The sequence below is a fragment of the Oncorhynchus clarkii genome, chromosome 25, assembly GCF_045791955.1.
Source record: "Oncorhynchus clarkii lewisi isolate Uvic-CL-2024 chromosome 25, UVic_Ocla_1.0, whole genome shotgun sequence".
Classification (NCBI taxonomy): domain Eukaryota; kingdom Metazoa; phylum Chordata; class Actinopteri; order Salmoniformes; family Salmonidae; genus Oncorhynchus; species Oncorhynchus clarkii.
The window spans coordinates 7,980,678-8,008,120 of record NC_092171.1 but is presented as its reverse complement, the minus strand read 5'-3'; the positions used below and the strand labels follow the sequence as shown (position 1 = coordinate 8,008,120).

The 27,443-nt window shown below is 41.4% G+C and overlaps 1 protein-coding gene across 10 annotated transcripts; it reads right to left on the bottom strand.

Moving 5' to 3' along the window:
• On the bottom strand, window positions 1-27,443 carry LOC139384184 (sorting nexin-14-like). 10 transcript variants are annotated; one of them, XM_071128894.1, is made up of 29 exons: window positions 27,122-27,439; window positions 26,803-27,031; window positions 26,457-26,577; window positions 24,813-24,886; window positions 22,849-22,927; window positions 22,710-22,753; window positions 22,519-22,606; window positions 22,347-22,431; window positions 22,093-22,249; window positions 21,795-21,870; window positions 18,983-19,108; window positions 18,782-18,896; window positions 14,436-14,591; window positions 14,039-14,163; window positions 12,342-12,400; window positions 11,000-11,158; window positions 10,276-10,408; window positions 8,352-8,538; window positions 4,253-4,336; window positions 3,916-4,016; window positions 3,318-3,429; window positions 3,113-3,153; window positions 2,717-2,836; window positions 2,184-2,307; window positions 1,742-1,906; window positions 1,471-1,566; window positions 1,169-1,260; window positions 589-645; window positions 1-298 (listed from the first exon to the last, which is right to left on the bottom strand). In XM_071128894.1, the coding sequence occupies exons 2-29, from the start codon at window positions 26,937-26,939 to the stop codon at window positions 254-256; spliced, it is 2,958 nt and encodes a 985-aa protein (XP_070984995.1). In that variant the 5' UTR covers window positions 26,940-27,031; window positions 27,122-27,439; the 3' UTR covers window positions 1-253. The 10 variants fall into 10 exon arrangements, with proteins under 10 accessions (XP_070984995.1, XP_070985000.1, XP_070984997.1 ...); XM_071128899.1 differs by lacking the exon at window positions 11,000-11,158 and adding an exon at window positions 11,746-11,772 and having other exon boundaries at window positions 1-295; window positions 24,813-24,883; XM_071128896.1 differs by lacking the exon at window positions 11,000-11,158 and adding an exon at window positions 11,746-11,772 and having other exon boundaries at window positions 27,122-27,437.

Sequence of the window (27,443 nt, the reverse complement as noted above, 5' to 3'; positions counted from 1 at the left end):
TTTTTTTATTTGATCAATAAATATTTTATTAGCATAATCATGCTTATCTTCAGAACACATTTTTCCAGTGTTATACTTTTACGAATCTGTATCTTAGGAAATTGTCAATGGTAAAAAAATGACAGGCTAAGCACAGCTTACAGTAAAAATGATCACAAGTGCAGCGGTATCAATGGTTTAAGTGCTGTATGTACACAGTCTATTGCACATGCAACAGATAAAGCAAAGACTAAAGCGAGTCCCCATCCTCTTGCTACATCCATGGAGCCATGTTAGGAGTCTCCTTCTGTCCCGGCTGCTGGTGGAAAAAAAATAAATCAAATCCATGAATTAAAAATATGTATACAATGTATAAAACAATGATTACTGCTGGAATGATAATAGGATGACGGTTCAGGCTTTTTACACAATGCACTTATACTTGTCGGTCGGTAGACCAAAATGTTGGCCTTTCAATTAAGTGAATTAAACATTTCAAGTAAGTAGTGTACAGAAACGTCTTGTAAATCGAATTTCAGGTTCCAGCACACCTCTTATCAGATATGCGGACGTCTCCCTTTTGAAGTTAAATTGAAATAATCCATTTACCTTGTTCAGTTCAGGAAACAGCTCTAGAAGAGCAAGGTCCAGTAAGACATAGGTCAACTGAGGAAAAATGATGCAGAAGGATCATTAGAATGACTACAAAATTCCTAAATTGGATTTTTCATCACTGATCTAAAATGTGTTTACTGCTGTCTAAATCATACAGTACTGTACTAAACACACTGTTCCCATTATGTTTTAGGTTAGCTGCCCATGAGTTACATACCGTAGCTCATGAAAATGAGCTACGGTATGTAGCAACCTTATACTGATGTTACACAGTCTGTCTGAAATAATAATAATAATAATAATAATAATAATAATAATAATAATAATAATAAGTTGCCTTTCTGGTGTTTACATGTAGGATAAAAATTCACTGACTAACTGGCCTTCACAAGTCTCCAACTACTACAATGCCTGAGGACCCTACAATGCCTGAGGACGCAAATGAGCTTTCACACTTCAACCAAGTCAGTTTTCGTGCATTTGAAACAATGATAGTATTCTTTTCAACCCTGCATTCTCCTGTACTTTGTGTGATGCTAGTTGTAACTTTAGATGCCTCGCTGCATTGTCCTACCTGTTTGTTAAGAACAGGCTGTTGTAGTCCATCGAAGAGCAGGCGGACCCCCTCGTACCTGGCCTCTTCTCCAATACACTTGCCCAGGAATTCTGAAGGGAAAACACTCGTCATCTTAGAGGGTTAAATCAATTGACCGCTGACCGTTTTCAATTAATAATACATTTTTTCTTGACTTAAAATAAACACTTTTTCAACTACATAGAACCCAAAATAAGAGCTAATAGTCCTCGCCAAGTTTCCCACTTTAACTTGAGATGTACTTCATGAAAACATCTGAACCTAAGAGATCTACTAAGGACCTGGAATGTATTTCGTCATTTCCTCAAAGGTCTTCTTGGCCCTTTTCTGCTTATTTGCCAAGGAGCGTGGCTCACTGTTTTCACAGAACACAGCATCTAGTACACAAAGACAAACATCAAAATAAGACTCATATCACTCATTGCTTTAGTATATATATATATTTTTTTTTACAAAACAGAAGGATAATAATAGAAAATAATAGAAATACAATGTAGAAAAAGTAGAAATTGGAAGAAGAAAACAGTAGAAGGTCGGAGGTAAGCTAGCGACCTCTGAGCAGGGTGATGAGAGAAATGAGGCGCTGCTCCTGGAACACCTTGTCCAGTTTATGCTGCAGGTAGTGGTCTGTGTACGCCTCCAGGGTGTTCTTTAACAGGATCCTCCCGCCCATCAGCAGGTGGTGCAGCCAATCAGGGATGCGAAAGACCACTCGACCTGCCAATGACAGTCAAGCAGTGGGAGAGTGATGAGATGCTAGGTTACGTCCAATCAATTATTGATTTTCTAAATAGGTATAGGATTTACGTAAGGTGACAATAACACTGATTTACCCTCTGATTGGCTAGATAGAATTTCCACCATATTTTTTACACCTACTTAATTCTCTCATATCTCCACTAGTGCCTAGTAGAGACCAATTTAGTATTGAACGTTACATTCCTGCACTACTTTGTCGCTGGATAGACAAATGCTATGTGTGGGGCCGACTTACCCACAAACATCAAGTAGTCATACACTCCTTCCACAGTGATCATCTCCATGAAGTAGTTCTGGTTATGTTTCTTCTCCGTGCTCTCTGATCGGTTGGCGTTGTTCTTGAATAGTTCATTGAAGAGCTAGGGAGTTCAAGCAAACGTCAACAACACTTTAAAATGGACGGGAATAACAAAATAACAACATGTAAAAACACACCCAGCAGTTATATTTAAAGGATCTGTTCCAATTTGGCTGAGCATTTAAGTGGCTCTCCTAACTAGAAACACGAAACACTTGTCAACTAAGGTAAGCGTGTGTGAGTATGGGAGTCTAAGCATGCCAGACACAGATCGAAAAAGTATTTGCATCTCTTCCAAATATTTCATGTGCATTTGAATTAGCTTCCCCAGTCTAATGGAACCAATGGACTAGTGCAAAGTCAAACCTTCTCCACCCCAACTCAGCAGGCTAGGTAAGCCAAATCAAGCACACCTAAAATATTTGAAAGAAATGAAATACTACTTAGACCCAGGTGTAGTGTAAGCCCACCTTCTTATCATTCTCTGACGTGGGACTGAGGATGGTCAGCTCTGGCCGGCTGGGTTTGGGCTTGGGCGATTCACAGGAGTTAAAGAAGGAATTGAGAAATGGTTCCAAATGCTGCCCTTTCTGAAACGGGAAAAAAAACACAGGGGAGATTCCTTATAGGTTACTGTGAAAGCACTCGTAAACAGTTAAATGTGTTATTTGACATTTGAGTCACTGGATCCCTGCTGTTCACATTTATTTCAACTGGCATACTCTAATAACATAGCTGACATGACTTATAAGTGGATTCCACAGGCATGTGTGGCTTATATTCCTAAATGACTATCCCAGGAATTATTTTACAAGGATGCCGCCACAACGTTCTTTCCCAACCCAAGTCGAAAATGGATAACTTACTTCTTTTATCAGTTTGCTGGGCACTGATTTGATGATCTTCCCTGTCGGAAAATAAACAATGTTAAACTCAAATGAGTTCAACAGGAGAGCAGGTTGTGAGAGATGTTACTAACATAGAACTCTTGGCCACGTTACAATGACCATAGGAGTCGGCAAGATGGCACAAACGTATCTGGGACGAGGCTACATGCCCAGTGTTGCATACCTAGATTGACATCAGGGAGCATCTTGTCCACAAACTGAGAGTCCATACTGTGAGGGGAGAGGAAGTCTGCAAGCAGCTGACTGTTGCTCAGCTCAGGGTGTTGGAGCAGTTTCTGGAAAATAAACAGAAGGATTCAACAATCGTCACTTTGTTGACATATTCAGTGAGGGCTGGCATAGAATAGCACTTTGTTATTCATTCGTAACAATGGAAACGTGTCCTAGGCTCCCCACCCCGAGTCAGCACACATACTTGAGAAGCTGGAACCAGTTCAGGGTCAACCACAGTAACCCTATGGTAGATTCTGAACCCAGCAGCCCTGGGATTTGAACCATAAACCCTCTGGTTGCTAATACCTCTCTAGCCTCTACATCAGCTACATAAGCTGACATAGATCCATTGGGAGAGACCAGCTATTTCCCGAAGCATGGCCTCTCTGTTGTAAGGTGAAGTTTCCCCATGACGCTGATCTTGAGTCAATTTTGCATTGTCCTTACTAATGTTTAAGGTTAGGATTCGGGGAGGGGAAGCTGATCCTACATCTGTACCTATGGGAAACGTCACCCCGGCGCTTATTTAGTCCATAATGACTACCTACCTGGAGGTACTCCTGGAACTCCTCCCGCTTGGAGGTCAAGAACTCGTAGTTCTTGGGGCCGATGATTCTTTTGGAAGGCAGCTGGGCGTCTGGGAATGAGCCTGTTGTGACAGAGGAGCACAAAACAAATCCTGGATGAAAAGGCTTGAAGACAATCAAACAATGTGAAAATACTGTTATAACTATTCTTAGAAATGGGTGGAATTATTCAGTGTGAGAAGAAACATTTGGCCAATGTTCGAGATTCATGTGTTCTGGCTGTCAATTTACAATAGACGATGCGATGAGTGGTTACAGGGACTGAAACCTGAAGAAATCATCTAAAACATGTACTTACCATGGAACTCAGTGAGTTTTGATTCAAGGACATAAAATTCCAGATATCTTCTGTACACAGACCAGTGCTCGGTCTCATGACCCACTGTGAAATACAAAAGGGGAACAATACATCAATATTAAGAGTGGACATACGGTCTTCAGAAAGTACCCCTAGACTTTTTTCATATTTTGTTGTGTTACAAAGTAAGATTAAGATGGATTTAATTGTCTTTTTTTGTGAACGATCTACACAAAATACTCTAATGTCAAAGTGGAAGAAAAAGTCTAACATTGGGAAAACAAAATGACAAATAAAACACTAATATACTATCTTGATTAGATAAGTACAGTTGAAGTTGGAAGTTTACATACACTCAGGTTGCAGTCATTAAAACTCGTTTTTCAACCACTCCACAAATTTCTTGTTAACAAACTATAGTTTTGGCAAATTGGTTAGGACTTGTTAAGTGGTGATCCTAACTGACCTAAGACAGGGAATTTTTTACTAGTATTAAATGTCAGGAATTGTGAAAAACTGAGTTGAAAAGTATTTGGCTAAGGTGTATGTAAACGTCCGACTTCAACTGTACTCAACCCCCAACATGTTAGAATCACCTTTGGCAGTGACTATGGCTGTGAATTTTCCTGGGTAAGTCTGTAAGAGCTTTGGATACCTGGATTGCACAATATTTGCACATTCTTTTTAAAATTCTTCAAGCTCTGTTAAGTTGGTTGCAGATCATTGCTAGACAGTCATTTTCAAGTCTTGCCATACATTTTCAAGCCGATTTAAGTCAAATCTGTAACTAGGCCACTCAGGAACATTCAATGTCATCTTGTAAATAACCAGTGTATAGTGCCTTCATAAGGTATTCAGACCCCTTGCTCAGTAATCTGTAATCTCAGTAATCAGTAATCTGCACACAATATCCCATAATGACAAAGCAAAAACAGATATTTTTGAATTTTTTGCTAATTTATTCAAAATAAAACCCAGAAATACCTTATTTACTTAAGTATTCTGGCCCTTTGATATGAGAATTGAAATTGAGCTCTAGGTGAATCCTGTTTCCATTGATCATCCTTGATGTTTCTACAACTTGGTTGGAGTCCATCTGTGGTAAATTTAATAGATATTTAATTAGATATGTGCTTTTCCAAATCATGTCTGTCTATATTAAAAGGTCCCACAGTTGACAGTGCAGGTCAGAGCAAAAACCAAGCCTTGAGGTCGAAGGAATTGTCGGTAGAGCTCCGAGACAGGATTGTGTAGAGGCACAAATATGGGCAAGTATCAAAAAATGTCTGCAGCATTCAAGGTCACCAAGAACACATTCTTAAATGGAAGAAGTTTGGAAACACCAAGACTCTTCCTAGAGCTGGCTGCCCAGCCAAACTGAGCAATCAGGGAAGAAGGGCCTTGGTCAGGGAGGTGACCAAAAACCCGATTGTCACGCTGACAGAGCTCCAGAGTTCCTCTGTGGAGATGGCAGAACCTTCTAGAGCGACAACCATCTCTGCAGCACTCCACCAAATCAGGCCATTATGGTAGAGTGGCCAGACGGAAGCCACTCCTCAGTAAAAAGGCACATGACTGCCCGCTTGGAGTTTGCCAAAGGGCGCCTAAAGACTCAGACCATGAGACACATGATTCTCTGGTCTGATGAAACCAAGATTGTACTCTTTGGCCTAAATGCCAAGTGTCACGTCTGGAGGAAACCTGGCAACATCCCTACGGTGAAGCATGGCGGTGGCAGTATCATGCTTTGGGGGTGTTTTTCAGTGGCAGGGACTGGGAGACTAGTTAGGATCGAGACAAAGGGTGAGCAAAGCAGTCATCAAGGCAAAGGTTGGCTACGTTGAAGAATCTCAAATATATTTAGATTTGTAACACTTTTTTGGTTACTACATGATTCCATGTGTGTTAATTCATAGTTTTGATGTCTTCACTATTATTCTACAATGTAGAAAATAGTAAAACTAAAGAAAAACCATGGAATGAGTAGGTGTCCAAACTTTTGAATGGTACTGTATGCAAATGTGATATTTCTATTTTTTTTATATATAAATTAGTAAAAATTTATTTAAAAAAACAGTTTTTGCTTTGTCATTATGGGGTATTGTGTGTAGATTGATGAGGGGAAAAAACAATTGAATCAATTTTAGAATAAGGCTGTACCCTATCAAAATGTGGGAAAAAATCAAAGGGTCTGAATACTATCCGAAGGCACTGTATATTTGGGCATGGTGTTTTATGCTTTGTGTATGGTCCTGCTGAAAGGTGAATTTGTCTCCCAGTGTCTATTGGAAAGCAGACAACCAGGTTTTTCTCTAAAATGTTGCCTGTGGTTTGCTCTATTCAGCAAATGTTTTATCTTAAACTGCCTAGTCCTTGCAGATGACAAGCATAACATGATGCAGCTACCACCATGCTTGAAAATATGAAGAGTGGTACTCAGTGATTGGATTTGACCAAAACATAAAAGCTTTGTATTCAGGACATAAAGTTAATTTCTTTGCAACCTTTTTTTAGCAGTTTTACTTAAGTGCCTTGCTGCAAAAAAATTATGCATGTTTTGAAATAGTTTTATTCTGTACAGACTTGCTTCTTTTCACTCTGTCAATTAGGTTAGTATTGTGACCATTAAACAGTTGTAAAGCGACCACTGGCCTCATGGTGGAATCCCTGAGCGATTTCCTTCCTCTCCGGCAACTAAGTTAGGAAGGACACTGGTATCTTTGTAGTGACTGGGTGTATTGATACACCGTCAAAGTGTAATGAATTACTTTACCATGCTCAAAGGATTTTCCGTTTTTTCAACAAAAAGAAAAAAAGAAAAACATAATTCCACCTAGAAATTATGGGGTATTGTGTGTAGGCCAGTGACAAAAAAAATCTCCATTTAATCCATTTTAAATTCAGGCTGAAACAACAAAATGTGGAAAAAGTCAAGGGGTGTGAATACAGTAGGCCTACATACTCTAAATATCTCGGCAAAATCATCCCTTGTGTATCGGTTTTGCTATAAATGGGAAGCTCATAAGGTATTTCAAATATTTGATGGAAAGAAAAAGTTGACTGACAGAACACAGAGGAAGTTCTGTAATAGAGTTAGAGTTGTCATCGAATGACTTGCATTATGTCAGCAACAGGCAGCATGATGATAGATAATGAAGCCGAATTTCATCCAGTGCTATTGGAGTATAGAACAGCCTTGTTTAGCCATTGTAGATTTAAACCTACTCAAAAAAGCCCTTTTAGACCCATAAAAGTTGTCGGAAGTTCACATTCACCCTAGCAAAATACATACTTTTTTTCACAACTCCTGACATTTAATCATAGTAAAAATGTGTCTGGATTTTGCACTCGCGCATTGTGCCTTTGGAATAGTGAACTAAACGCGCAAACAAAACTGAGGTATTTGGACATAAATATGGACGTAATCGAACAAAACAAACATTTCTTATGGAAGTGGGAGTCCTGGGAGTGCATTCCGACGAAGATCAGCAAAGGTAAGTGAAGATTTATAATGCTATTTATGACTTTTGTTGGCTCCACAACAATGTTACACATGTATTGTGTAACATTGAGTCCTGGGAGTGTCATCTGATGATTAATGTTTTTCTGCTTTTTGTGACACCTCTCTTTGGTTGGAAAAGGGCTGAATGCTTTCTGTAACTAGTTGCTGACCTAACATAATGATATGTTCTGCTTTCGCAGAAAAGCCTTTTTGAAATCGGATACTGTTGTTGGATTAATGAGAAGTGTATCTTTAAAATAGTGTCAAATACTTTTTGGTTGAGGACTTTTAATTATGAGATTTCTGTTGTTTGAATTTGGCGCCCTGCAATTTCACTGGCTGTTGGCGAGGTGGGACGCTAGCGTCCCGAACGATCCCAGAGGTTAACAAGAAATTTGTGGAGTGGTTGAAAAACGAGTTTTAATGATTCCAACCTAAGTGTATGTAAACTTCCGACTTCAACCGTACAGTATCAGCAGTATTGGTTTCACCTGTACACCACACTGATCCCAGACCAGTCTGTAGGTAATACTTAAGCCCCTGGGCCTAGTTTCACCTGTAAGCCACACAGATCCCAGAGCATCCTGTGAATCTCACCTGCCTTCCTGTCGTTGCGCTCCACGTCGATACAGAACACGGGGATCCTCTCCCTCTTGATGTCATCATCGAAGAAGTCTATGTAGGGGATGGTGATGGTCCAGGCTGAGAGATTGCGAGGGGTGCTGGGGGTACTGACGGCCTCCATGGGGGAGTCATCCTCCAGAACCATCATGGCCTCTTCCACCTGACAGAGCCCAGCCACAGACAGAGGGCGGTCAGAGATAAGAGGGTGAAGGTCAAAACAATGAATGACAGTCAAAGTGTGGTATGGAATCTGGGCCTCTATTCACAAAAAGGTTCTCAGAGTAGGCTATTGCAACACTCCTATCAGCTAAAAACAAGAAACGGCTTCAGTGGGCACGCGACACTGGACAATTGAGGAGTGGAAAAACATTGCCTGGTCCAACAAATCCCAATTCTGTTGCGTCATGCTGATGGCAGAGTCAGGATTTGGCGTAAGCAATATGAGTCCATGGACCCATCCTGCCTGGTGTCAACAATACAGGCTGGTGGCAGTGGTGTAGAGGTGTGGGGAATGTTTTCCTGGCACACATTACGTGCCTTGATACCAATGGAACACCACAGTGTATCTGAACATTGCTGCTTCCCAAACCCAATAGAGCATCTTCGGGATGAGATGGAATGGGCTGTTCGCAGGATGAATGTACCACCATACAATCTGCAGCAACTGCGTGATGCCATCGCATCAGCATTGACAAACAACCCTGTGGAACGTTTCCGAAACCTTGTAGAATCCATGTCCAAAATAATTGGTCCTCTAACTCAGTTGGTAGAGCATGGCTTTGGCTCGTGCAATGCCAGGAATGTGGGTTCAATTCCCATGACCACCCATATGTAAAATGTATGCACGCATGTCTGTAAACCGCGTCTACTAAATGGCATGTATTATATATAAGAATTCTGGCTGATCTGGACGCAAAGGGGGGTCCGAACCGGTACTAGACAGGTGTACCTAATAAACTGTCTGGTGCATGTAAATCAGCATTCCTACTCCAAGACTCTTTGTGAATACGGGCCTGGTCTGTGGTCCCATACATGGTAAAGCTTGTGTGAAGCCGCACAGAACCACAAGGTAAAAAGGGAGACACACTGCAAAGGTCCACTGATATTGAGTGACATATACAAGACATACTAGAATAAACAACAAAGTACAGGATGTAAAATGGGATATGTATTCAGTGACAGCAGCTCTAGTGGGGGTAAAATATAGCTAGAATGTGAACTATCTAGTGGGTCAGCTACGGAAGGCTCTGGGAGAAGAAGAAGAGAAACATACTGAGGTCGGCTGTGCAATGCTGTGGGAATGATGATGATGATACCTAGTCAGAGGGGGCAGGGCAGTGGTCTCTGTCAGTGAATCAAACATGATCATAAACCATTTTTAGTTGAGTTCAACATTATATATTTTCTGAGCAGAAACGCTAAAGATTTCCCCTTTGGTGAATTTGTTGCAGGGTGTTAGCCATTAACATCAAGTAGAAATACCAACAAGAAGTTCAACCTAATTGTTGTCTGCTTAGTACAAAGAAAGAAACACATCATGGTATTGAAAAAGCAAACATACAAACCAGATTTCCAATGAAAAGGTTAGTGAAAACTCACAACCTTAAAAAAATGACTCCTCTTGGCAATCAGTATTGCTTCATAAAGTCTCTGGCGAATTCATTTCAAAATTCAAATTATCAACAACAAAATTCAAAAAAGTAGAGTCCCAAGCCCATCTTTCATATTCAAGGTACACTCTGCGGGATGACATCATTATACCATATGGATTCAACAGAAACCATATCTACCAAGACTTCCATAGTTTCACCTCTACCATGAATCCTTCATTTCCTGAGTGTGCGATCCTAACTAATCCTGGCTCCACACTGCAGCCCAGTGGCCACACACTACTCACCATGTCATCCTCTCCCTCCACCAGTCCGTAAGAGGGCAGCATGGCTCCCTCCATGGTGGTGCTCTTGAACACCCCCTTGATCTTGCTGCCGATGCGGCCGATCCCAAACGACTCGCCCCGCTTCGAGGTGTTCCTGCAAGCCAAAGAAGAGAGATTGTTTAATTTTGTGACAATGCAGGAGTTGTGCATGGCTTCAGCACATCGCATGCAGTGTGGGTACAGGACTGGAAGACAGAAGGGATACTGTATATGGTTTGGGGTTGAGGTGGGGGAGGTAGAAGCCAGGGTAGCCACACCAGACCACAGATAACAGTGAACACTTCTATAAAATAGAAGTGGATGAAAAATCATTGACGAGATTATAGGATGAGAGTGGCTTGGGGTATACACTCAAACCACACTCATTGGAAAACAAACTAATGTTGCTTTAGCCAAGTAAAAAAGTACAATTACAACACTGACACTTTGTGAATGACTGATGAAACCACACACTGTGTAGTCACCCTAAACAAAAAATTAACACTGAAAGGCAACACAAAATTGACACATTCAAATCAAGACCCAGAACGGTCACAAACAAGGAGGCCATGCTGGTAGGGGAACAAATCAAGAAACATTAGCACCACAAGACAAGTACCCATGCGTAGGAGATGGGAGGCGAGGGGCGATTTATAGAGGGGGGAATGTAGGATACACACAGGCCTCGCAATGGACCCCGACTTACTTCAGCGAGCCAGGGCGTGAGGTTAGACAGCCATAAGAGCCAGATGGGAGGGCTACAATGGACTGGACATGAAGGTGGTGGTTAACAGATGCAGGTGAGGAGGAACCAGGGGTGCTGGACGGGGACTCAGGGCTCTGGGCATAGTCCCACTCCCAGGAGCTTTAGAGCCATCAGTGTGTAAGGCATGGAACATCCAGAGGGATGGATGGATAAAAAAACAAAACAAGCACTGTCCAAGATGGTGGATATAGGCGAGCAGTTGGTGAGAGAGAGACAGACAAGGGGAGGGGGTTAGCGACAGGGCCAGTGTTCACGCATGGGGGTGCCGAAGCAGAAAGTGCCATTCTCTACTTTAAAAATTCTCCTCGTTCACCTCCTCCTTTCTGACAACTTCACAGTCCATGCTGCCTTGACCACTGCCTTTATAACAAAGACTGTTCCTACGAGAGAACAATAACTATTCCCCACCCTACCTTCCTTTTTGCTGCAAGGGAGCACAGATCTGTGCAAAAAAAAAATACAATTTTTCTAACTTTTCTTTAACAATGTGCGTTATAAAAAGGAGGGGATTGTTTATACATAGCGCCGTTGACTAAACTCCACCAGGGTTTGTTGAGTTTGTTACAAAGGCAGTATTCTTTTCCTCAGACTGCATTCAGGCAAGTATAGTTACATATCTTGCGTGCAGTGTTATCTAAGCAATGGACAGCCATTGCTGAGCACCATCACTGAGGGGGCATACTCACCGGATGTCATCCAAACTCAGGCTATTTCTGGAATAATAGCAGGCACAAGGAGTTAAAGATGACAGGCCACTCAAACACACTACCAGACGACAGACACTGACTGAACTTAGCCACTGTGAGACAGGTGTGTACAGATAAAAGTCAATCTTTATTTAGCTTGAGTAGTATAAGTCCAATTTTAAGTCTGTACACACCTGGACGGCTCATAATAATGGCTGGAACGGAGCGAATGGACTGGCATCAATGCGTTTTGATGTATTTCATGCCATTCAACCTTCGCACTCCAGTCATTACCACGAGCCCATCCTCCCCAATTGAGGTGCCAGCAACCTCCTGTGATAGAAACCCTGGTGAATGTAATATGGCACAGAGGAGCTTCGGATTTCCCTTTTGGTCCAAAACCAAATTCTGATGGGAGAATTTACGTACTTGTGAGCACAAAAAGGATCCAAAAAGCTCAACTGTGCCTTCGAGATTAACTAGTCTACCGACACCACGGGTGCACAGTAAAGACAAGCCTACGTTAAGAAAAGACAGAACATAGACACAATATAGATACAAACATCGCTCTATGGCCATGGAAAAACAGCACCCACCTGCTCAGTTTAGAGTTCCTGGCGGGGGATTCGGCCCCCCTCAACAGTTGCCTGAAATACTGGGAAAAAGGGGCAGGGAGGAAACCAGTCACACATATTAGGACCTCCTCCCATCCCTGACTATCTATTTAACACTGAACAAAGTACCGTGGTCGGGTCCCGGCGTTTTTCCTGATCATTTGACCTGAACAGGAAAAACACCAGGCCATAACCATGATATCTAAAGACTCTTACGAATAACTACTTTCCAGATACTCTATGTATTCAGGGATCGGTAGAAGACGACACTATTTCACCTCATGTTTCAGTATAATAATAAAATGAGAGAATCTGTATAGTGTAATGCATGATGACTTGCTGCACGAGCTCATTGGTCAGTCGTGTGTCCAGTATTGATGACATGATCTCACGTGTGTTTGTGTGTGAGAGACTAGGGTTGCAAAGCTGTAATTTACCAACTGCAACCAGTTTGACGCCAAAACATTGACAACAAATACATTGAGTTGTATTTCTTTTTTTAAATCCCCAGGTGTGTAAAACAAATATAAAAGTATATTTTATGGTGAGACCCTCATATTAAAACACCAATGGTATTCAATAATTTATTTATATATATATATATATATATATATATATTTTTTTTTTTTAAATCAGCATATTTCATTATATGTAAATGTTATACTAAACAAAAATATAAAACGCAACAATTTCAAAGATTTTACTGAGTTACAGTTCATATAAGGAAATCAGTCAATTGAAATAAATCAATTGGGCCTAATCTATCGATTACACATGACTGGGAATACAGATACGCATCTGTTGGTCACAGACACCTTAAACAAAAAAGGGTTGTGGATCAGAAAAGCAGTCAGTATGTAGTGCCTAATTTGCTTCATGCAGTGTAACAGTATCTCTGTGCATTCAAATTGCAATCAATAAATTGCAATTGTGTTCGTTGTCTGTAGCTTATGTCTGCCCATACCGCCCGCATGGGGCACTCTGTTCACAACGTTGACATAAGCAAACCACTCGCCCACATGAAGCCATACACGTGGTCTGCGGTTGTGAGGCAGGTTGGATGTAATACCGAATTATCTAAAACGGCGTTGGAGGTGACTTATGGTAGGTGAAATTAACATTAAATTCTCTGGCAACAGGTCTGATGGACATTCCTGCAGTCAGCATGCCAATTGCACACTCCCATTGTGTTGTGTGGCATTGTGTTGTGTGACAAAACTGCATATTTTAGAGTGGCCTTTTATTTTCCCCAGCACAAGGTGCACCTGTGTAATAATCATGCTGTTTAATCAGCTTCTTGATATGAAACACCTGTCAGGTGGATGGATTATCGTTACAAAGGACAGCTGCTCACGAACAGGGATGCAGACAAATTTGTGCACTAAATTTGAGAGAAATAAGCTTTGTGTATATGGAACATTTCTGGGATATTTTACTTCAACTCATGAAACATGGGACCAACACTTTACATGTTGCGTTTATATTTTTGTTCAGAGTACATGTGATAAGGCCACACAAGAGGGCCAGAGACATGACAGACACCTGTGGTAATCTGAAGTACCCAAAGGGGCCACTAGATGGCTTGTGATAGATTACATAAAATCCTTGAAAGACACAAATTCTGGTAGACTTTGAAAGTTTCCAGTAATATACCCTCCCTTTGCAACCCGAGTCCTGACCTCGTCGCTGTGGCAGAACATGGGGGTGAAGACGTTCTCCAGCAGGGACAGGACATGCTCGTAGGCCTCGAACAGGCAGCGCATGGTCTGCAGCTTCACCACCCCGGCATAAGGGCCCTCAGCAACTGGGGAGGGAAACCTACCACATGAGCATAACCTAACCAAGCTGCCATTTGTAATAATGAACATTCTGTTAATAAAACTGTTCGTATAGCCATTTATAAACAGTACTTATAGACATTCTGTTGATAAGGCTGAAGATACAATATTAAAATCCATATCTGAAGGAGAGGATACGGTATTATAAGTTCTCAAAGAGAAAATAACAAAAAGCTATGACGAATACAATGATCGTGCCTTAAAAACGGGAAATGTCAAACAAGTCCCTATGACTCACTATTTTTGATCTCCTCGACAATGAAGGGGTCAAAGCGGATCTTGTCGATGCTCTCATCCAGGCAGTAGGTCTCGTAGATCTTTTTCACCTCCTCGTGGAGCATCAGCGTCTCAGAGTCCGACAGCTCCGGACATAGGATCTTGTCGTTGAATTCCTCTGGTGGGGATAAAGGGAAAGGTCCAACTAGAGTAAACCCAGGGTTGATTAGGCAACAAATCGGAAGCAAACTAATAGTACACGCACAACCTACCAAAGCAACCAAAAAAGAAATACATATCCACACGGATTCCATCGGGCCCAGGTTATTTTATTACTTTTTTTTTTTTTTTTTGCCCAGATCAGCCGCCTCAGCCTGACAGCTTCTGAAGATCAATATTGTCAAGAAAGGCCTGACAATTCTCTGTAGAAAGCTATAACACAGATTTAAGAAGTTGATCAAAGTAAATCAGACAATATGTAGTTAATTGTGAATGTAAACAGTGACAATGTCTCCTTGAGAATTAATTGACGAGAGGGCAGCCGTTCATTAAAAACAGAGTTTAATGGTTAGAAGATGTGACGGATGGCTATCATTACTTTAATGGTTTTGCAATGACCTCTGGATATTTTTTTTTTGACTTGATGCCTGAGTAAAGAATTCAGCTTGCTTCTTAAAGACGGAGCTGAAGAGCCTTTGAATCACAAAAGGAGGATTGCTGGGTTAAATCCAGAGATTAATATTTATTTTCTAAACCAGATATTCTCGTCGTTCTAGATTTATTCAGATGGGGTGCAAACCATGTTGTATTGTCCTTTACAAATCATTTAAAATAGCCTCCCAGACAATCAACTACTGAATTAATATTAAAATAAATTAACTCTGGAGTAAAGATATGTTCAATTTCCAACAAGGTGCTCTGGGTTTGGGAGTTGAAATCTAAAATACAACAGTTTGCATGGTGATCTGATAAAGTAGAATGGAGGATCTAAGTGCTCTGTAATAATGGACATAGTGACAGAGGACAAAATGTAATCAATCCTTGAGTAATACTGATGTCTCTGATAAAAGAAAGTAAACTCTCTAGAAGATGGATTTTTCGGTCTTTCGGTTTTTCAATTGGATCTATCTAAACATGGTTTAATAACTGCAGGCATGTGTGCTTCTTTGACCAAATTTTAAAATAAATAATAATAATAATAATAAATATATATATATATATATATATATATATATATATATATATATATATATATATATATATATATATATATATATATATATATATATAAATTATAATAAAAGGACAATTGAATCCATATATTAGATAGTGAAATTAAGGTTTTATCAAATATGGCTGGAGCATACAGAGAGATAAAGGATCCTGCCTTCACTGTCATTCCAGGAGTCTATAATGCTGATATCGAGAGTTATACAAACTACCACACACCTCTTGCCCTACTAAGGGCAGAAGAAGCTACTACATTGAAAAGGGTACTGCTACATTTATGAACATCCTCTTTCAACAGATGTGATTATTGTATTAAAGTCATATCAATATTTTTCCTCTGAATAAAATCAAGACATAGTGCTTGCTTAGTTCCAGCTTTTGATTTCTTGGAATCCCAAAGGGGAAAAAAAAAAAAAAAAAAAAAAAAAAAGACTAGTCATAAGTATTGAAAGAAAAAACACTGAACAATAGGATAGTAGATCTGATTGTCCTGTATTTCAAGTACATACGTATATTTATACAGTGTACAAAAACATTAACAATAAGAGCTCTTTCCATAGCATAGACTGACCAGGTGAATCCAGGTGAAAGCTATGATCCCTTATTGAGGTCACCTGTAAAATCCACTTCAATTAGTGTAGATGAAGGAGGAGACAGGTTAAAGGAGGATTTTCAAGCCTTGACACAATTGAGACATGGATTGTGTATGTGTGCCATACAGAGGGTGAATGGGCAAGACAAAATATTTAAGTGCTTTTGAACGGGGTATGGTAGTAGGTGCCAGGTGCACCGGTTTGTGTCATGAACTGCAAAGCTGCTGGGTTTTTCACACTCAACAGTTTCCCGTGTGTATCAACAATGATCCACCACCCAAAGGACATCCAGCCAACTTGACATAACTGTGGGAAGCATTGGAGTCAACATGGGCAAGAATCCCTGTGGAACACTTGACACCTTGAAGAGTCCACGCCCCGATGAATTGGGGTTGTTCTGACGGCAAAACTCAATATTAGGAAGGTTTTTTTTACCCCCTTTTTTCTCTCCAATTTCGTGGTATCCAATTGGTAGTTACAATCTTGTCTCCTCGCTGCAACTCCCGTATGAACTCGGGAGAGGCGAAGGTCGAGAGCCATGCATCCTCCGAAACACAACCCAACCTAGCCGCACTGCTTCTTGACACAATGCCCCGTACACTTGGCGACCTGGTCAGTGTGCACTGCGCCCGGCCCACCACAGGAGTCGCGAGTGCGTGATGAGACAAGGATCCCTGATCCCAATCCCTGCCAGCCTAACCCTCCCTAACCCGGACAACGCTTGGCCAATTGTGCGTCGCCCCATGGGCCTCCCGGTCGTGGCCGGCTGCGACAGATCCTGGGCTCGAACCCAGAATCTCTGGTGGCACAGCTAGCACTTCGATGCAGTGCCTTAGACCACTGCGCCACCCGGGAGGCCTTAGGAAGGTGTTCTTAATGTTTTGTACACTCAGTGTAGGTCACACAACAATCCATTAATGCTGCCTGCTCTTTCCCTTTCCCCATGCATTGGTGATATGCAGATGCCAAGTCACACCCCCGTGGGCACCAGATACCCCCATATGATGACAATATGGGAACACCATGCAAACCATAAACAACAAAAAAGGTATAATGTTCTCTATATTAGATATAAACTAAATCCACTGCAGAGTGAAACCGCTACACTCATAATATAAACCAGCCTCAAGACTCCAAGGAAAAGATGCAGTGAAGAAGCAAAAAAGGAAGTTCACATAAAGGCATGCAATTTTATTATAATAAATAGAAGACTTTAGAATACTTGATGATACTTTTCTCTCATGCTCAGGCCTCAAAATGAAAGACTATGAGCAAAAGAAAATGACCCATACAGATGAAATGGTATGTTTTAGGGAAAATAATATTACCACAATGCAGTATAGGTCTAGTGTAGATGCGGTGTTTGCATTCCATCTCAATCACCCCGCGGGATAATAGGCTGAAGAGCACAACAGGTAGCGGCTTCTGCAGGAATTATATAGCGTCGCTACCCTCCTGGGTCTCAGAAAGCGAAACCAGGCGAATAATCCTCCATCCCGGCTAAACAACCCGTCATGCCCTGCATGTTCTCCGCACCGATGTTGATATCATGGTGTTCACGCTGTTCCGCTTGTATTGTGTCTGTGCGGGCTGATTGTGTTGTGCCAGACTGGTTTACCTTCGCAATTTCAATCTCACATTGAGTGAATTTCATCTTGAATGATTCAATGTCTGCGAAGATGGCGATCACTGTGACTTTAGTAGTTTTTACATCAGTGCACATTTCGGATAGACTCTTTTAGCTCAGCAAGCCTTCCCGACATCAGGAGCAAGTGAGATAGAACCAACTCCTCTTTGACGGGGAGCTGCGTCCCTGTAGACCCATGTACAGAGGGATGCTAACAGCTTCTATTTCGTATCTTCTTGATTTGTAGACAGAGACGGAGTAGCCGGCTCCAACATGTTGATATTTCTCTTGGCAGGCATTTCAGCGCTCATTCTTGTACGTGATTAGTTCAGACAGTCAAAAGAACACTAGAATTAGCATTTAAAAACTTTGCAGAAGAGTGAGCAAAACTCCTATGCCACCATCTTGCTCGTAAATAACACGTCGCTTTCATAGCGTATTACTTTTAATTATTAGGGTGTACTAATGGTCAAGTCTCAAAATCGATATCCATCTTACCTCTATATTGTTTTATGTCCTGCGGATTCGAGAAGAACGATCAACAGGAAAGTGAGCCTGTCAGATAGCCAGTAATGTAACTTTCCAGATTTTTGACAAACATGTTTTACCTCTGGCCTCCATTGATTTATTAACCCTAATTCTGGTCATCCTACAAGGGTAAAAACTCCAATAACTTTGAACGAATCATGATACAGACATGAGTTTTGGACCAATTGTTTTCTTAGAAAAGTATCTACACAATTAACATATTTTAACCATTGGTCAAAAGATGCTTTTTTGATTGGACACCCTACACTTATCCATTTTCCTTCAGACTGTCCAAACACTGGGAAGGGGGGAGTTTCTGGGCCAGGACATAGTTGTCAGTCTGTATTCATCTATATCTGGGATAATGACGAATGGCCAAAGCCTGCTTACCCACAGTGAGGCAGAACTGGAGAACATGCACGGCCCCCTCCTGCTTGAGGAAGTTCATGAAGCGGAAGAGCAGGTCCTGCTGCTCCCTGATCTCCTTCAGCTCCAGCTTCAGCACCTGAGAAATAGGGAAGAAGATGAGTGGTTTGGAAGGGCAGTATATGGGGAGAAGAGGGGGAAAGGATGGGTTACTTGGCTACTTACAGAGGGCTTCTTGTTGCGAACGTCAGAGTACTTGTGCAGGAAGGGAACCAAGGTTGAGCTGGGCTCCATGGCGGCCTCGGGAGGAGAGTTGTTGATGAATATGAGAAGCAAATGGTTCACGGTGTCCTAAAATGGGAATGAGTATTGATTTACAACAGAAAATCTATGCCCATTCTGGCTTGTTTATGTCCTGGGAAAGACTTGCAAATCACATCAAGCCTGAAAACAACAATCCTATACGAATCAGCTATGGGTCAGCTATCAGCTATACGACCACTCCTCATCATAGTCAAACGCTCCCTAAAACACTTCTGCGAGCAGGCCTTTCTAATCGACCTGGCCCAGGTATCCTGGAAGGATATTGACCTCATCCCGTCAGTCAAGGATGCCTGGTTGTTCTTTAAAAGTAATTTCCTCACCATCTTAAATAAGCATGCCCCTTTTAAAAGATGTAGAACTAAGAACAGATATAGCCCTTGGTTCACTCCAGACCTGACTGCCCTTGACCAGCACAAAAACATCCTGTGGCGGACTGCAATAGCATCGAATAGTCCCTGCGGTATGCAACTGTTCAGGGAAGTCAGGAACCAATACACACACTCAGTAAGGAAAGCCAAGGCTAGCTTTCAAACAGAAATTTGCATCCTGTAGATCTAACTCCAAAACGTTTTGGGACAACGTAAAGTCCATGGAGAACAAGAGCACCTCCTCCCAGCTGCCCACTGCACTGAGGCTAGGTGACACAGTCACCACCGAAAATTTCAATAAACATTTCTCTACGGCTGGCCATGCTTTCCTCCTGGCTACCCCAACCCCGGCCAATAGCTCCGCACCCTTCGCAGCTACTTGCCCGAGCCTCCCCAGCTTCTCCTTCACCCAAATCCAGATCGCAGATGTTCTTCAAGAGCTGCAAAACCTGGACCCGTACAAATCAGCTGGGCTATACAATCTGGACCCTCTCTTTCTAAAATGATCCACCGCCATTGTTGCAACCCCTATTACCAGTCTGGAAAGCTGCCGCGGTCATCCCCCTCTTCAAAGGGGATGACACTCTAGACCCAAACTGTTACAGACCTATATGCATCCTGCCCTGCCTTTCTAAAGTCTTTGAAAGCCAAGTTAATAAACAGATCACTGACCATTTCGAATCCGCTACGCAATCCGGTTTCCGAGCTGGTCACGGGTGAACCTCAGCAACGCTCAAGGTACTAAACAATATCATAACCGCCATCGATAAAAGACAGTACTGTGCAGCCGTCTTCATCGACCTGGCTAAGGCTTTCGACTCTGTCAATCACCGTATTCTTATCGGCAGACTCAATAACCTTGGTTTCTCAAATGACGGCCTCGCCTGGTTCACCAACTACTTCTCAGATAGAGTTCAGTGTGTAAAATCGGAGGGCCTGTTGTCCGGACCTCTGGCAGTCTCTATGGGGGTGCCACAGGGTTCAATTATCGGGCCGACTCTTTTCTCTGTATACATCAACGATGTCGCTCTTGCTGCGGGTGATTCCCTGATCCACCTCTATGCAGACGACACCATTCTGTATACATCTGGCCCTTCTTTGGACACTGTGTTAACTAACCTTCAAATGAGCTTCAATGCCATACAACACTCCTTCTGTGGCCTCCAGTTGCTCTTAAATGCTAGCAAACCCAAATGCATGCTTTTCAACCGTTCGCTGCCCACACCAGCCCACCATCACTACTCTGGACGGTTCTGACCTAGAATGCGTGGACAACTACAAATACCTAGGTGTCTGGCTAGACTGTAAACTCTTCTTCCAGACTCATATCAAACATCTCCAATCCTAAATCAAATCTAGAATCGCCTTTCTATTTCACAACAAAGCCTCCTTCACTCACGCCACCAAACTTACCCTAGTAAAACTGACTATCCTCGACTTTGGCAATGTCATCTACAAAATAGCTTCCAATACTCTACTCAGCAAATTGGATGCAGTCTATCACAGTGCAACCCATTTTGTTACCAAAGCGCCTTACACCATCCACCACTGCGACCTGTATGCTCTTGTCGGCTGGCCCTTGCTACATATTCGTCACCAGACCCACTGGTTCCAGGTCATCTATAAGTCTATGCTAGGTAAAGCTACGCCTTATCTCAGCTCACTGGTCACGATAAAAACATCCACCCGTAGCACGCGCTCCAGCAGATATATCTCACTGGTCATCCCCAAAGCCAACACCTCCTTTGGCCGCCTTTTCTTCCAGTTCTCTGCTGCCAGTGACTGAAACAAATTGCAAAAATCGCTGAAGCTGGAGACTTACATTTCCCTCACTAACTTTAAATATCAGCTATCTGAGCAGCTAACCGATAGCTGCAGCTGTACATAGTCCATCTGTAAATAGCCCACCCAATCTACCTACCTCATCCCGATATTGTTTTTATTTACTTTGCTGCTCTTTTGCACACCAGTATCACTACTTACACACTATGATCTGCTCATCATCATCTGCTCATCTATCACTCCAGTGTTAATCTGCTAAATTGTAATTACTTTGCTACTATGGCCTATTTATTGCCTTACCTCCTCACGCCATTTGCACACACTGTATATAGACTTTCTTTTTTTTCTATTGTGTTATTGACTGTACGCTTGTTTATTCCATGTGTAACTCTGTGTTGTTGTTTCTGTTGCGCTGCTTTGCTTCATCTTGGCCAGGTCGCAGTTGTAAATGAGAACTTGTTCTCAACTAGCTTACCTGGTTAAATAAAGGTGAAATCTTTTTTTGTTGTTTTTTTACATATGTTTTCTAAATTAAACATGTTTCATGGCTACAAAGCACTTACAGGATCAGCCAGGTAGTCCAAGGCGGGGAGGAAAACAGAGCCAGCCAACACCTCTCTTATCAGAAGAGTAAGCGATCTGAGGATAGTGGAGAGACGGGTATGAAAGAGAGAAATGGGAAAACAGAGACCGGGTTCATATACAGTTAGCATGAAACAGAAACTCCCCGAAACAAGAAGGCACTATCTGAACAACTAATAAGAAATGCTACATTTTATTTTCTGTCATAAGTGTGCCCTAATGAACTCAACCCAGGAGACAATGACCTATATTGCCTCAAGAAATATGGTGCCATGTTACCTGCAGTCAGAGGCTTTGGGGGGCAAAATATAGGGGAAGAGCATCTCAGTCAACTTCCTGAGGTAGAGGAGCTCGTCTCTGCGACTGCGTAGTGCCACGTGCAGGTCAGGGCCGTACTCCTCCAGTGCTGCTTGCTGTAGATACTCAGCGTTCTTCACTAGGGGGTAGAAACAAGTCAAGGGTCCGCTGGTCAAAGTTCCACTCTTTGGAAAGAACTCTGGCAGTAAAAGATATGTAAAAATTAAGATGATTACCTTTTTGCCTTGCTTTGGTTATTATTTCAATGTGCTTCATGGAAACTTTAAGCAGTTTGGCCGTGATAAGACCTGGGATATCAACCTGAGAAAGAACATAGGACATAAATATTATAAAAATATATATATTTCAAAAAATCTGATATCTAGAATAGTCTAAACCCTGTTTCACCTTTTGAGTTCGACGTACGAGCACAGCGGCAAAGAAACGCAGAGTCACTCTCAGCTCATCCACAAACGCCTCATCATCTGTGATATCCCTTCACAGGAGAAAAAAAAACAGGTCATATGTCTGCATATACCATGCCAGAGGATGTATTTAGTGCAACATGGAGCACTTGTGAGTAATATACAGTAACAAACCTATACCAAGGATACACAAAGTTTTCAAGAACCAGTTCCAGAACCTTGAAACAGAGCAAAAACATATCACATCTTAGATTGACAGGAGCACTTTCCAGAAGGCACAAAATAAAATGATTTTTTTTTCAGTGTCCCATACCTCTGATAGAGAGGCATCCACTTTGGAGGGGACTTTCAAGTCCAGCCATGGTTGATAGTTCTCCAATAGTAATGTTGGTCTGTCAATAGAACATTATTTACATAGAGCACCAGTCAAAAGTTTGGACACACCTACTCATTCAAGGGTTTCTCTTTATTTTTTTAATTATTTTCTACATTGTAGAATAATAGTGAAGAAATCAAAACTATGAAATAACACATGGAATCATGTAGTAACAAAAAAAGAAAAATGATGGCAGCTTTGCACACTCTTGGCATTCTCTCAACCAGCTTCATGAGGAATGCTTTTCCAACAGTCTTGAAGGAGTTCCACCATATGCTGAGCACTTGTTGGCTGCACTGTAAAACATTTACTGTAGCATTTCCGTCACTCTGCGGTCTGACTCATCCCAAACCATCTCAATTGGGTTAAAGTCAGGTGATTGTTGAGGCCAGGTCATCTGATGCAGCACTCCAACACTCCACTTCTTGGTCAAATAACCCTTACACAGACTGGAGGTCATTGTCCTGTTGAAAAACAAATGATAGTCCCACTAAGCCTAAACCAGATGGGATGGAGTATCGCTGCAGAACGCTGTGGTAGCCATGCTGGATAAGTGTGCCTTGAATTCTAAATAAATCACAGACAGTGTCAACAGCAAAGCACCCCCACACCATCATACCTCCTCCATGCTTTACGGTGGGAAACACACATGCGGAGATCATCCGTTCACCTACTCTGTGTCTCACAAAGACACGGCGGTTGGAATCAAAAATCACAAATTTGGACTCATCAGACCAAAGGACAGATTTCCACCGGTCTAATGTCCCTTGCTCGTGTTTCTTGGCCCAAGCAAGTATCTTCTTCTTATTGGTGTCTTTTAGTAGTGGTTTCTTTGCAGAAATTCGACCATGAAGGTCTGACTCACGCGGTCTCCTCTGAACAGTTGATGTTAATGTGTCTGTTATTTGAACTCTGTGAACCATTTATTTGGGCTGCAATCTGAGGTGCAGTTAACTATAATGAACTTGTACTCTGCAGCTGAGGTAACGCTGGGTCTTCCTTTCCTGTGGCAGTCCTCATGAGAGTAATCATGGACTGTCATTTCTCTTTGATTATTTGAGCTGTTCTTGCAATAATATGGACTTGGTCTTTTACCAAATAGGGATATATTCTATATACCACCCCTAACTTGTCACAACACAACTTATTGACTCAAATGCATTAAGAAGGAAAGAAATTCCACAAATTAATTTTTAACAAGGCACACCCGTTAATTGAAATGCATTCCAGGTGACTACATCATGAAGCTGTTTGAAAGAATTCCAAGAGTGTGCAAAGCTGTCATCAAGGCAAAGAGGGCTCCTTCAAAGAATCTCAAATATAGAATATATTTTGATTTGTTTAACACTTTTTGGTTTCTACATAATTCCATATGTGTTATTTCATAATGTTGATGTCTTCCCTATTATTCTAGAATGTAGAAATGTAAAAATAAAGAAAAACCCTGGAATGAGTAGGTGTGTCCAAACTTTTGACTGGTACTGTACATAATGGCAATTAACTCCACGTTTTGTTTTCAATTAGTCTGAAATATTGATAAAACCATGAGTTCATTCTGTTGTCTCATCTAGCCAAATTACTAAAACTACCAATGTGGGACACTTTCAATTCCAATATGTGCTCCAGTATACCATTTTGCCACTGGGGGTGCAGTAAAACGCACTGGTGATAGACAAAATCAACAACTCCAGTCAATGAATGTGAACATCAAAATAGTAAGCTGTATGGAATTCCTGCTATTTTGTCAAATTAATAGAGAGAGATGAACAGTAAACTCACAGAGACCCAACAGTAGGAACATCAAGCAGTATTATTCACTCTCAATCCCACATAAATACAATAAGGCCAACGTCCTAATCAACATTCATTCACATGCAGTATTTTTGGAGCAGTGATCTCACCTGTGCCTTTTACACTTTATTTTCCCGCAGACTGCACAGCTGTGACCCAAGGGAAACAACTCTTGTTGGTCCTGCTAACAGATACAATACCACCCTCTATCAACCTGGACTATAAGTAAATATATAGTTAAGGGTAGAGGTCGACTGATTAATTTGATGTCGGACCTAATTTTCATAACAAATCGGTAATCTGCCTTTTTGGACGCCGATTATGGGCGATTACATTGCAATCCACGAGGAGACTGCGTGGCAGGCTGACCACCTGTTACGCGAGTGCAGCGTCAAAAGGACCTTGTGGCTGCAAGGAGCCAAGGTAAGTTGCTAGCTAGCATTAAACTTATCTGATAAAAAAAAACAATCAATCTACACATGGTTGATGATATTACTAGGTTAACTAGCTTGTCCTGCGTTGCATATAATATAATGCGGTGCCTGTTAATTTATCATCAAATCAGCCTACTTCAATTTCGTCAAACGGGTGATGATTTAACAAAATCGCACCCGCGAAAAAAAGCACAATCCTGGCACAAATGTACCTAACGATAAACATCAATGCCCTTCTTAAAATCAATACACAGAAGTATATATTTTTTTAAACCTGCATATTTAGTTCAAAGAAATTCATGTTAGCAGGCAATAGTCACTAGAAAAATTGTGTCACTTCTCTTGCGTTCAGTGCAAGCAGTGTCAGGGTATATGCAACAGTTTGGGCCGCCTGCTCGTTGCAAACAGTGTTTCTTCCTAACAAAGACCATAATTAATTTGCCAGAATATTTATTTAATTATGACATAACATTGAAGGTTGTGCAATGTAACAGCAATATTTAGACTTAGGGTTGCCAACTGTTCGACAAAATACGTAATGGTTCCGTATTTCACTGAACGACTAAACCGGATTTGACCATATCAAATGACCATAGGCTTGTATTTCTGTGTGTTTATTATAATTAAGTCTATGATTTGATATTTGATAGAGCAGTCTGACCGAGCGGTGGTAGGCAGCAGCAGGCTCGTAAGCATTAATTCAAACAGCACTTTACTGCGTTTGCGAGCAGCTCGTAGTAATGCTTGAGGCACAGCGCTGTTTATGACTTCAAGCCTATCAAGTCCCGAGATTAGGCTGGCAATATTAAAGTGCCTATAAGAACATCCAATAGTCAAAGGTATATGAAATAGAAATGCTATAGAGAGAAAGTCGACACGTCACAATTCCTATAATGACTACACCCTAAAACTTCTTAACTGCGAATATTGAAGAACTGGGAATATTGAACCACCAGCTTTCATATGTTCTCATGTTCTGAGCAAGAAACTTAAACATGAGCTTTTTTTTTACATGGCACATATTGCACTTTTACTTTCTTCTCCAACACTGTGTTTTTGCATTATTTAAACCAAATTGAACATGTTTAATTATTTATTTGAGATAATAAATAGATTGTATGTATTATATTAAAGTTAAAATAAGTGTTCATTGAGTATTGTTTTACATATACAAAAATATATATAAAAAAATTACATTGTCAGATGAATCGTTATCGGCTTTTTCTGGTCCTCCAATAATCGGTATGGGCGTTGAAAAATCATAAAATCGGTCGACCTCTAGTTACAGGTGTATATTTTCTGTACATAAGGTAAACCTACCTTGGTCTTTGGCTTTATAGACAGTAAGAAATTAGGCAACAGAGTCTCTGGGCCAAGAGAGCAGTAGAATGTGACAACGCCAGCCAGGAACGACCAGAAAACCATAATAATGTGCAGATATCTGTGAATTCAATAACATTTTACACATACGCTTACATTGGGAATGTATTGTGACTCATTAGTCTACCTTAGTCATTGCTAAATCGATATGCTAACTCAAACTGATGCAAATACTGTCTATTCGTGATTCTGAGCATCATGCAATAGTTTGTTTTATTGTAGACAGGCCTACAATCTGTAAACGTGTGAAACATTGTAAGCATACAGTAAGCCTATTTGTACCTACCTGTTCAACAAAACAGTGGATAAGAGCAAGACAAGTAGAAGGAAGCAGAATACTGGATACTGGCGGCCCAGTTCTCTCAATAGGTCCAGCTTCATCCTGTGCCTCATCTTCTGCAGGTAGACTCTGACGCATCCCATTGTCAGGATGGACAACGTACACAAGTAATTATAATCACGTAATTATGTTGCACTTTCACTGGAGAGCAATGGAGGACCTTCCATGATAAACACTGCGACAAATAAGTGCGATGTTAGAAACGTCATATACCTAGGCTATGCAGAATAACGGTGAAATTGTATAATTTGTCGTCTATACTCACCACAATCCAATATGCAGGATTAGTCAAGCTAGATAGTTGATGTATGAAACGCTATCTATCATCACGCTAGCCAAACGTCAACATCCCCTCTCTATGCAGCGCGCTCATAGACATGCGCACGGTCTTTGACGTGTGCAGGGCACGCGCCAGTCTGCTGTAAACCTGTGTAACCAATCGAGTCAGTAAAGGCTTCTCATGCGTTCACCGTCTATATACTTCTGAATATCATTATTATCAATGTCCACCCAACTTCACTATGTGTACGTATTTTCGTCGTTAAAATAACTGGACAGTCAGTCGTCGTCGGGCTGATGTCACATCC

Bases quoted from the DNA above. Each gene is read 5' to 3' on its own strand.
- LOC139384184 (XM_071128894.1), bottom strand. From the start codon at position 26,939: ATGGGATGCGTCAGAGTCTACCTGCAGAAGATGAGGCACAGGATGAAG. The intron at 11,159-12,341 runs GTGGGTGCTGTT...ATGGCTCTAAAG, and splicing joins AGGAACTCTAAACTGAGCAG to CTCCTGGGAGTGGGACTATG. The intron at 4,337-8,351 runs GTGAGATTCACA...TGTATTTCACAG, and splicing joins GCGCAACGACAGGAAGGCAG to TGGGTCATGAGACCGAGCAC.